Source organism: Hemicordylus capensis, chromosome 5 (genome assembly GCF_027244095.1).
Source record: "Hemicordylus capensis ecotype Gifberg chromosome 5, rHemCap1.1.pri, whole genome shotgun sequence".
NCBI classification, from domain to species: Eukaryota; Metazoa; Chordata; class Lepidosauria; order Squamata; family Cordylidae; genus Hemicordylus; species Hemicordylus capensis.
Window position 1 is genome coordinate 223,538,720 of NC_069661.1, and position 11,980 is coordinate 223,550,699.

The 11,980-nt window shown below is 43.3% G+C and overlaps 1 protein-coding gene across 7 annotated transcripts in view; it reads left to right on the plus strand.

Annotated features, from left to right (window-relative positions):
• The window catches only part of SYN3 (synapsin III), a 304,303-nt gene extending 292,370 nt beyond the window's left edge, over nucleotides 1-11,933 (plus strand). For all 7 annotated transcript variants that reach the window (XM_053257382.1, XM_053257387.1, XM_053257380.1 and 4 more), the window contains 4 exons: nucleotides 3,090-3,224; nucleotides 4,239-4,314; nucleotides 6,039-6,330; nucleotides 7,644-11,933. In XM_053257382.1, coding sequence (XP_053113357.1) covers nucleotides 3,090-3,224; nucleotides 4,239-4,314; nucleotides 6,039-6,330; nucleotides 7,644-7,776 — 636 coding nt within the window. In that variant the 3' untranslated portion in view covers nucleotides 7,777-11,933. The remainder of the gene's footprint in view (nucleotides 1-3,089; nucleotides 3,225-4,238; nucleotides 4,315-6,038; nucleotides 6,331-7,643) is intronic.
• Nucleotides 11,934-11,980: the final 47 nt, after the last annotated feature.

The window sequence follows — 11,980 nt, forward strand, 5'->3', positions numbered from 1 at the left end:
CAATGGCCCATGAACAAAGCTCAATGCAACAGACAAAAAGGCAGTACAGCTGGCATGGGGAGAATGAGGGCGGACAAGCAACTTCGGCAGACCCCCAAAGGTGGGGAAAAGCAGAGGGAAGTCTCTGTTGATCCCCAGAAGTGTTTGGGGCCACAACAGCCAAAGGACACTCATCGCCCCGTTCAATGGTAGCCACACGGCTGCTGGTGTGCCACATGGCTGACTTGGACAGGTGCACAGTTGAGCCAAGTTGGTTCCAAGTGCAGGGAGTTTCAATCCCCATGTTTGCAGCTGACTCGCTCCTTTAAGGCACTTGCATGATTTCTCTCAGAAATTTGGACTGCACTGCCTCTAGGGACAACATGTTCATTAGTTCCCAATTCCACGCCATAAAGTAGTTGTGCAATGACTTTAGTAGTGCTTTGCCTGTTCATGTTGAATGTGCTCTATAGGAAAACAAATTGCCACAAATTAGATCTGAAAATGCATGGAAGGATAACAAAGAAAAAACATGGAATGCAAGAATTTGACAATGACATCATGCCGGTTCCATGTAAAAAGTGGATGAACAAGGGATAGCCATTCCAGAGAAAAGAGCTAGCATGGAATCAACCAGAGTGAACTGAATATGAGCAGTGGTGGGGAAACTGCAGTGAGGCATGCAGTGGCTCCCCATGCCACAGATTTAGGGCCACCATGTAACAATTTTTGTTGTTGCATTTTTAATAGGTTTTTTTTAAAAGTCATTTGCTGCCTTGAGCTGCCAGGAGCCCCTGGTGGCGCAGTGGTAAAACTGCCGCCCTGTAACCAGAAGGTTGCAAGTTCGATCCTGACCAAGGGGCTCAAGGTTGACTCAACCTTCCATCCTTCCGAGGTTGGTAAAATGAGTACCCAGAATGTTGGGGGGCAATATGCTAAATCATTGTAAACCGCTTAGAGAGCTTCCAGCTATAGAGCGGTATATAAATGTAAGTGCTATTGATATTGCTATTGAGGTTTAAACAAAAGAGGTATGAATATTTTTTAAATATATGAACGTCAGGGTAGACAAAGAATTCAGATGGCGGCAAGATTCACAGCAAGCTTTAAAGTCTTGCTCTTAAATCTGCTCAAGGTTACACTGCTGCAGAGAATTAAAGCCTTTGTCTCAGAGCTAGCTCATGTGAGGGAAAGAAAATGCCAAATCATCCCTGCTGAGCTGCCTGAATGGGCCTCTCATAAAACTATTCTGTATTACCACTAGATGCAAAATGCTGCCACCAAGCACCCTAAAACTTGCAGAGAACCGGACCAGTGGATTGGGTGTTGTAATCCAAAGTCCCTCTGTAACTGGGTATTGGGCAAATACAAAAAGACCTTACACAGGATGAGAAAAACTGATAGCTGCTAAGCTCCTGAGGATTTGTTTGCACCAGAGAAATCCCCCCTTCTTCTACAGAGTTAAAAACCTACTCTGAGAGGCTTGTAAAAAGTAAAAAAACTTTTATTCAAAAAGCTAAAAAATAGGTTGTCTCAAACTTCAGTAATAGGTTGCATTTAAGAACACTTAAATGGTTACAGAGTCTTTTTCAATTACTATAGACTGGTTCCATCTGAGGCTGCTTGCATGCTTAAATGTTTACAGAGGCTTTTGCAATGCCCTAAGTGAGCCGAGTGTAGGTTAGTGTTTCTTATTTCAGTTATGTTGCAGGTAAACAATAATAGAACAGTAGCAGGAATATGCAAAAGCGCACACATACGAAGAAATATACTGTAAGTTCCTAACATACAGTCTGACTAAACAAACTGTTCCCTATGCTGAATTCCCTTTTCCTTGAACTCACCCAATTCCTGATGAGAATCAAGCTTCCTGCAATCCTTTCTTTGAGAATCTAGAGTTATTCCAAGAGAAAAACCTCCATTCTGGCTTTGACCATGAGAGAGCAAAACTCCATTGCCCCTCACCACCTGGTGTAATGATTGGCTGCCCTGGAGTTCACCAGCCTGTCAGTTGAGACAAGCGTTCACTCCCTGTTAACTCCTTAGAAGGAGAGGAGACTGATCACTACAACTGCCAAAAAGCAATCTATTTTCAGAACATTTGTTGCAGTTTCTCTTTAAACATAATGGTACTCCTGTCAAGCCACATACATAAGCACACAGAACAGTCATAACAACTATTTGTGTGCACAGCTTTTATTTTCAAAGCTTTATGCTTTTGGGCATGCATGGCTAGTAGATGGGTCCATTTAACAATAGTCACTCAGCTGTGCCAAACCTGTGATTTGACAGCAACATATAGGTGATACCAAGGAATAACCACGTGGAGTCTGAAACTGGGAGGAAAGATGAGGGACTGCCCTGTTCTCCCTAAATGATGCCTCTACACTGTCCCAAGTGTCCATCCACCCCCACCCCCAAATCACTGAGTCCAGAGGGGTAGTTTATTGGATGAAGTAGAATTTTAAGTGTCCTCCATGAGTAAACTGTTTGTAACTCTGCTGAGCTATTTAGCTTTGTTTATTTAAAAAGGGCTGGCAAATATTGCTTTGGATACTCTACAGCCAGGGGAATTGCCTTTATTTAATGTTGTACATCAGAGGTGGAGGTTGACTAGCACAGTGGTCAGGAGAAAGGGGACTGATCATCTAAAATATTTGTCCAGTCACTCAGCCCAAAGAAGTGTGGTAAGAACACCAGCTTTACAAGATCCTATCACTGGCAAACAAGCTGGAAGTGGAACACTAAATGAGATTGCGCATGGAAGATGGTGCAAACAGACTGCATGGACTACTTGCAGTATTTACTAAGAGTAGGCATGTATCAGCCACTGCAAACCTCTACTTATGCTTCTTTAGCCATTGAAGGGCTTGGTGAAGCTCTGCTATTCGCCACATTAAAAATCAAATGCCAAAGATCCATACCAAGTTTATCGTGCAATTGCCAGGCAGGTGGGCATGAATGGATACCGTGTGTGTGCGCGCACATGTGCCATCCCCTACACACCTTCCTGCATGCTGGTACTACCAGTGTCACATTAGCTGATCTTGTCCAAGGGTGTAGCTTCAGCTGCCACTGATGTAAAGGATTTATTTCATCTCTCCCTGCAGGTGATGGACAGCTCAATGCCTTTGATAGGGGAACACGTGGAGGAAGACAGGCAGCTAATTGCAGATCTGGTTGTCTCCAGGATGACTCAGGCCCTCACGACTGTGGGAGCCTCCCCTTCACCGCTGAGACCTTGGGTAACAGGAAGAGTCTTGCAGAGAAGCCATGTTCTTACAGTCCTTAACAATAATTTAGATGACTAAATAAGATCTTGATAACTAAATAATACCTAAATAGTTGATGGCTAAGTAGTATCTTGATGACTAAATACTTAATAGGCTAAATGTTCCAGATCAGAAAGCAAAATGTCATTCTGGTTAAGATAATAGACTGGAGTACTGAAGTTATTCCCATACTTCCTCAAAGGGTGTCATGCCATCCCAGACTGGGTGGTGGTCTTCTTTTTACCCCATGGAGCCACAGCTGCTGCAGCAACCAGGGTGGAAGGCCATCACATATTCATATGTCTGTCACTTTTCCTTCCAGAAGGAAGGCCAAAACAACTAACAAATAACAATCCAGATAAATGATATAAAGTTATCTATTAAAAATGGTGCAATAATTGATTGATGACATTTCAGTTCAGTGCTGACCAAAACGTGAAGGTGCCGAACTTGTGCTTCTTTTTAAACTGTGAGCCAGGGGGGTAGCAGGATTCATGTGGGCCCTGGCACCAAGAGTGGACATGAGATTCTGACTGCCCCACCTTTTCTTTGGAGGGGGCGGGGGGGAGGGAAGAGCAAAGGGGAAGCTGTTGTTCAGTTATAGCTAAGACCCTGCTGCAAGCCCTTTTGGGGCTGGGAACCATCATACTTCTTTTTCTGTGTAAACTGCTTTGAGGACTTTTGTTGTTGCGGTTGTTGAAAGGCAGTATATAAAGACTGGGGGTATCAACCTACATCAGAAGTTGTTCTGAGGGTGGAAGGCAGGTGCCATGTGTATGCTGCAAGCTGAGATCCGTGAGGAAGGGTGGGATATAATTGTAACAGAAAAACTGCATTGCTAGGCTCCTCTAGGAAACAACCTCCTCCATTGCTGTAGCTTTATTATGGAGCTTGCCCCAGCTGGAGATTGCATAGATTATACACTGCTCTTAAAAATATATGCCACCCCTATTAGTCCTGATAGATTGCGATTCTTCTTCCCTTTAGCCTCAGCCCATGAAATCACAAACTCAGCCAGGACCACAGCTTGGACACCTTTCCCAACCCCGGCCACCTCCTCAAGGTATCAACTTTTCTGCAGAATTTACAAGTAAGATGCGAAAGACAGTACTAGTGGTATCCTCTGTAAATAATATAAATGAGAATATGGGGTTCCAAGTCAGGTATTCAAGCACTTGAAGTATGACTGCCAGGTAAGCTTAACACCCATATAACCCCTTACTACTTAATCTAAGGGGGCAGAGGGTGAAGAAGTTAGTCTATCCCCCCATACCCCACTGCAGCTAAGCCTATACTTGAAAGATCTTCATATTCTTCCCCACCCCTGGGTGTTTTTCACACAGGGCTTTTAGCTCTCATCTCCTTCAGAATGGAGGGGGTGCGTTCACATATTGGCCAGATTTACCCCAAAGTCCCTGTGAGCTATCAGGGAGCACTTCCCACACAATTCGGGTTTTTCACTGCGTGTTAGAATGCAGCCCGGTTTATATGGAGGATAATAAAACCCACTTTTTATGTCAGTTTTGGGGGGCAACTTCAAACTCGCAGTAAAGTCTCGCAATAAGCACAGCAGTAAAGCCTGCCGTGTGAAAAACACCCTGTTTCCTCTGCTTCCACTTCCTTCACCTTCTTCTGTTGTCTTCCTTGTGTCAAATTTTAGATTTGGGAGAGGGACCTTGGGACAGGAACTTATTCGCTTATACTCTACTAAGCAACATTAATGAAGGAAATAAATAATTTTAATACAGGGAATAAATAATCAAATGTAGAACAACCAGACTAGTTTAAGCATGACTTAGCAGCATTGAAATCAATGAGAGAAGTTAGTCATGGCTAACCTAAGTTCCATTAATTTCAATGAAAGTTAGTCACAACTTAGTTTAGAACCTGCCCCAGAAACCCATCCAGAAAACCAGATTAGATTTCAAATCTGTGACTAGTGAAACAATGCCAGTTTTGGAAGCATTACAAGATATCTTTCTAAAAGTTAAAAAGCTAAATGCTAAAGTAGAGGGCAAACAGAATTATGGAGGTGGGGGAGGTGAAAAAGCAGGAAGAGTTAGAGTAAAACTTTTAAAAAGAGCTCTATACTGTTAATTAATAGCAAAACAAGAATAACCGCCGAGGAACCTGAAATGGTTTAATAATATAATCTGTAGGCTTGTTCACACGACCGTGAGCTGGGTAGGACAAGCATGCTCCTGATTTTCTGTTTGCAAGTGAAAAACCAAGGAAGGAGATGGGGAGTGGGGGGGTGAGCTAAGCCCTGGGTGCATAAAGTGATTTTTTCTTCCTACCCTCATTCAGAAGCTGGGTATGGAACCTGGGTAGGGCGTGCTGCTCATCCGATCTAGCTGGGGCTCAGCAGACACACAATCACACTCCCCGCCTCCTACCTTGTTTTTCATTTTCATGTGACCAAAATTGGTCCTATCTACTTTCACAGTAGTGAAAACAAGCTTTTTGCCTGGAATCCTGAGAAAGAGTTACATTAAGGTTACTTAGTCTTATAGAATCAAGCAATTGGATGACATATGCTTTTGTTTCTGCTACAGTCTACTCAGTAAATCATTACTATATTTAGATTTTTAAAATAAATTAGTTGCAAGGCAGAGGTTTTTTTTAAAGCATTCACCTACATAGATACATGGGGAAACAACTGTACTGAAGACAGGATTGTATTGCTAATGCTAAGGGTGATGCGATCATTCTTTATAGACATTCTTCTCGTCTCATACCCCAAACATATGAAGTTTGTGTTTTATATGAAATGTGCCTCTGCTTCAGGGGGCCCACGCCAGCCTCAGGGATCACAGCCTCCGTGGACTGGCGCTCCACCCCAGCAAAGACTCTCGCCACAGGGGCAGCAACCTCTGAGCCCCCAATCCACCTCACCGCAGAAGTCACCTGGATCTCCCCAGCAAACCAGATCATCTGCAGGAAGCTCACCAAGCCAGCCAGCCAAACCAGGCACCTTCCCCCCACAGCAGCCTAGACCTCCAGCTCAAGGACGGGGTCCTGGCCAGCAAGGCTCTGGCGAACCAGCCAAGCAGCAGGCCCTGCCTCATCCCCATCTAAAGTAGGTGTCTTTTCACAGCCAAGAAGTTTGTCATTTAAAGGTCAGGTTCTCGTGATCATTTTGCTGACGGAAGTCAGGAGGAGAAGGCATGTCGTGTTGTGGGAACCAGGGGAAATGGCGCCGACGTCCAGAGGTGCTCATGCCAGTCCAAGCTCCTCCCACCATCAGATCCCAGATTACCGATGGTGGATGGAGGAGCTCGGGCTGGCGCAGGCTTCTCTTGACATTGGCACCATTTCCCCTGGTTCTCACGACACACATCGCAGGAGTGTGCATGCCTTCTTTTCTTGACTTTTGGTGGGGAAATGATTGTGAGAACCCGCCCAAAATGTGTTCCCAACAGTGGACATTTTTAAGTGTGCCATAAGGAGACAGCAGGTTCAAATATGTGCACTGCAGAACAGACAGCACCCGTGTTCTCTCTAACAGGGATTCCCAGTTGTAGTCAACTCCCATAATCCCCAAGCAAAAGCCGTTGCAGCTGGGGATTCTGGGAGTTGTAGTCAACAACATTGGGAATTTCTGTTAGAGGGAACACTGGACAGCACTAAATGATTCACAAAGGCATTCAGACGACCAAACTTACCCAGCCTACCTGCCTTCCCCCCAACACACTATCCGGAGCCCAACCATGGCTCTGTCACTCACACACCCACATGAGCGCTGGGTCAGCGAGCAGCACAGCAAAGGAGATCCAGAGGGAAGGAAGCCTGGCCTCCAGGAAGCCCACCATGCACTATGTGAGCAGTGCAGTGGGGGAATGCCTGGAAGCCAGATTGCTCCTCCCCAACAGCTCTACCTTGAATACGGCTGCTGGCAGCCCACTCACCGACACGAGCCAGGAATGAGGTAGGAGGCATGCACAGGTGCTCCTACCTCATTTTTAGCCCAGGTTTAGAACCCAGGCAACCTGGTTCTCACAGGAGACATTCACTTCATAGACAAGACAATCAGTGACTGAAGTGGGAGGGCAGCTGCCCAGTCTTTAGATTTGGGAAAGAAGTTTCTCCTATCCATGCCTCAAAAGGAGCCCTCTATGGATATATGTGAATTATTTGGGGGTGTGAAAATCCAACACGAGAATTGCAGATACGGTATATTCGCCTAATCATTCTCCCCTTTTCCAGGCAAATAATTTTTTTAAAAAAACCCAGAACTGGAGAATATTCTCATCCAAGTCTAAGTCTGCACTCTCATAGCAGACTGCAGGAGTGCCCAGCTTCCAGCCCATCCTTTCCTTTACCTTCAGGGCAGGGCAGGGCAGGGCTCCACATATTTTCTTCTTTTGAAACTGGCTTTTTCTTCCCTTTTAGCAAATCGCAGTCCCTGACAAACACCTTCAGCCTCTCAGAATCGGCTCAACGGGGAAACCCCAATGAAGATGAGGCAAAAGCTGAAACTATTCGTAACCTGCGGAAATCATTTGCTAGCCTGTTTTCAGATTAATATTTCACCCTAGTCAGATTTTTTTGTGTGAATTGCCCACTCTTTTTATATTTACCTATCCAGTCTTGTCCTTGAATTTACCCAGTAGTACCTATAGTTTCTTGCAAGGGTTTATTCACAAGTGCAGTAAAGAATTTTTTTTTTTAAATCAGTAAGTAGTGGAATCTCTTGTGCCTCCCTGCCCTGCTCCTCTGCATCAATGCCACATCTAGATCGTGCATGCATGTGTATTGTCAATGACATAAGTAACACACACACACACACACACAAATAATGCCTGCCCTACTCCAAGTTTGAGGGGTAAAGCTCAGGGCTCCATGGGTTGTAATGTATGCACAGTAGCTCCAACACTCAAAAGTGCTACACAGGTCCAGAATAAAATTACATGCTTATGCACTATCTAGACTACGGAAGATGCAAGGCAACAGTGAATAGGGAACAATCCAGTTGTCCAGCCATTCCTTCACCATATTCACGCGATTGCATGCGTGAATAAGCCTATAGCCTGCAAGCAAAACTCTTCAAAAGTTATCTTGCCCCTTACGTAGCAGCTTAAGTATACTGGTATGTTTCTTTTAAATCAGTTTCAAGGATTGCAACACTTAACATACACACCCCACCCTATTCCATGAAAAGCTTTCCGATCAGTCTATGCCCAGTATCAGGCCAACTTTGAATAACCCTCCTTACAGAGCAGACATCACTGACACAGAAAGACAGGGTCCCCTTGGCATGCCAAATAAGCCAATGCACCTCAACTTTCTACAATAGTTGTAAACTGTAACAAGAACCAACACTTGTTATTGTCAGAGTCTATTCTCAATTAGAGCTGCATTTTAGGGTGCAAGTAGACATGGCAGAGGAAATCTAGGTTTCATTTTAATGAAAATGGGGGCAGGGAATAAGATCATGCCTACACTACTACCCTCTCTCTTAAGTAAAATCTCCCCAATGGCCATGTGATCCAGGCTTGGGAAAGTACATACAGGTAATTTCATCGTGACATTTTAGTTCAGCTTCAGTATGGCACAGAATCCATGAAAGCAGAATAGTTGCTGCTGCTGCTAACACATTTAGCAGTGTTTGTTTCAAAGCCTTGCTGGGAGGAGTTCCTCATTTCCTGCGACAGATGCCCTGCAAGCAGAGCTCAAATAATAGACAGGACCCAAGACTTCTACAAGCTGCACTCAAACCATGATCAGTTGCAGCCAGATTTACAAGATCCAATCTGGCCTCCAAATACAAGTTATTTGCCATCCGGGGCACCAGAAGTAAGGGTGGATAAAATGGGTCATTCTGGAGGCCAGAATGGATCTTAGCAGACCTGCTGCTTTGCTAATCTTCCACAAAGATGCAATCCACACAAGCTTCCTTTTTACTACCATGTTGATCCTAGGTAACAAATGATTTCATCGGATGTTACACCTCCATACATTGGTGAGAAAAAAATATATATACCCTTGAATTACATTTATAACCATGCAATGTGTATGTGTGAAGATGTAAACTAGCAGTTTACATAAAGTAAAGTTTACAACTTTACTGCAGTATGGAGCAAACATCATGCACTTTAGATAGGAAACAACTGAGTGAAAATATTTCAGCTATACCAGGGCTAGGATAAGATAACGAATTAATTCCCTAGATAAATTCAAGAGTCAGGAAGTAGCAAGGCCAGCATAACCATGGGGCAAAGTGAAACAGCTACTTCAGAATTGGATTGGGAAGAAATTTACCCAGCAGAACTTAAGACAGAGTGCGAGAACGTATGCATCAGGTCACCTAGTATAGCCATCTTGTCATCCAGTGGTGACAAATGAGATAATAGTGCCTCAAAGACAAAAACATGGGATGGAACCAGTTTGTTTCTCTTTTGGAAGTCCAGCCACATTATCTGTGGCACCACTGTCAGTTAGGCCTTTGCAGCACGGACATTTGGCAGCCTAGCAAGCTCAGGATACGTACCAAGTACAAGAGTGAGGAAGGGCAGAAAACATCAATTGCCAGAATTCTAGCTGTTCTCTTCTCACTTTGAAACCAAATAATATATAGGATTTCCTTTTTACAGCAATAAAGTAAACAAGACCTCAGTCTGGCACCAAGTTTCAAACAGAAGCAAAAAAACACCCCTGTAGCTACAACAGTCGGGTTCTACAATAAGGCGCATCAGTAGTATTCTTTGCACTCTGAAGCTAGAGAGTAGCTCAGACTTGCATGGAAGTCAATGCCAATGTGTGGGATCAGGCTATGGCTACTCAATGATGAGAGAGAGGGCAGGAAGCTTTTTTCTAACATGTTCTAGAGTTGCACCTGGCATTCTCCTGCAAAATATTACTCAACAGCTGAACTTGCAGACCACAGTGCTGGTACTACTTGCATGCGCACTTGCAAAATATCTCACACTGTATACATTACACTGGGCAGAGTCTAAATTAAGGGAAAGCCATCACTATATTTGAACGTTTAGCAGAAATTTGGATTGTACTGATACTTTGATGTACAATTCAGCCTTTGAAACATGGAAGGATTGAAACTTTCCATTTAAAAGAGCCATAGTTTAATGTTGTCTATCCTGTGCTGTGCTATCCTAGGATGAACTTGTAGTCCAACTCAAGGCTTTTTGTTCTGCAAAATGTATTTTCAAGAAAACCATTTAACCATTGCATATAACACAGAAGACAGCAATATAAACAGACTATTCTGCACACCTACCTAACCTGCTTGGAAACAGAGGTTTTGTCAATGTACCATTTGAAACCAGAACCAAACGGTCCCAGCTGCCTAGCAATTGCTAACAGAGGGTTTCCCCTGCACTAGGACATCAGAGTGATATAGTGGCTAGAAAGGTTGGATTTTGATAAAGGAGATCCAGTCTTAAATCCCCACTCAGACATAAAACTCACTTGCCTTAAGCAAGTCAGAGTTTAACCTACCGCATAAGGATAAAATTACATAGCCTTTTCTGCACTGGAGAGTGTGGGAGAAATGAGAAGTAGCTCCTCCCATCAATAGTAAAAGGCTTTGCCAGTAAAAGGCTGACTACATCAGCACAACAGAGTAGCAGAGGAGGTTTTACCTATCCACCTAGTATTTTGAATGGAAGGTGGCATTGTTGGAAACTTACCATGATAGCAAGTTTCTGAAAGAAAATTAGAAGGGAACAGATGTTCTTTGGCACATCAGAACTGCATTGACTATACTCAAGCCATTTCTTAGAGCTGTTTAGGAATGTTCCAGTTGTAATTATATAAATTAGTTTAGCCTGTTATGGGCTAGCATTAAAGAATCGTTGATGTACATGCCAATCAATCTGTGAAGATGTGTGCACAAACAGATACAATCCTACAAAAGGGTTGCTTTTCCATTTTCTTCCCCAAATATCTATTATGCACAGCTCTATTTGGAAACCAATCAAACCCAAACACTTGGTAATTAATTTAATTCATTCCTATCAAAATCAGTACCACAAGATCACTTAAAATCTAGTTAACTGGTGAGCTAGCATGGCTGTGGCTGAAGATACAAGACTGGGAAAAGCCACCCAAAATTAAGAGGGGTAATTAATTCTCTCTCAACGGTAGGAGAGTACCAGATAAGACAATCAACTTTTGTTCAACCAGCTTTGGAAGGCATATCCATGCTGACCCTTCAGAAAGGAGAGGTCTAGCATTAACTCCTGTATGATTGACTATATTAACATTCAGAGTTACATCATATGATGATCCACGGTGTCACTCAAACAAATGGTATGGAGCAGAATCTGGTATCTTTACACTGATGTAATGTGACCATAAGCAAAGTTAAGTGAAAACAAGTCTTGAACTCACTCACCTCCACTACAGCTTCAGTGTTGTTCTTGTTTAATTGTACATTTTGTTTTATGATACACTTAAAGCCTTCTCCTGGAATTTGCAAGAGAATGATCTGTGGCAGAAAGGCAACATCTTTTGTCCGAATTGTTGACATGCTTACTAATGGTTTGGGTCAGATTCTGGGCTGCACTGTAGCATGTTGTTACTCAACTGTTTGTAGGATAAACTGTTCAATGTTTCATTCATTAAGTGTACAAACATGTTTTAACCCTGTAACCTTTTGTGCATTGAGGTCCCCAATACCAAAATTGATTTTCAAATAATAAAAGACAAAAATAAATCTTTTATCAAGCTATAGAAGGAAGAATATCAGCTATCTTGTGGAATGCCCA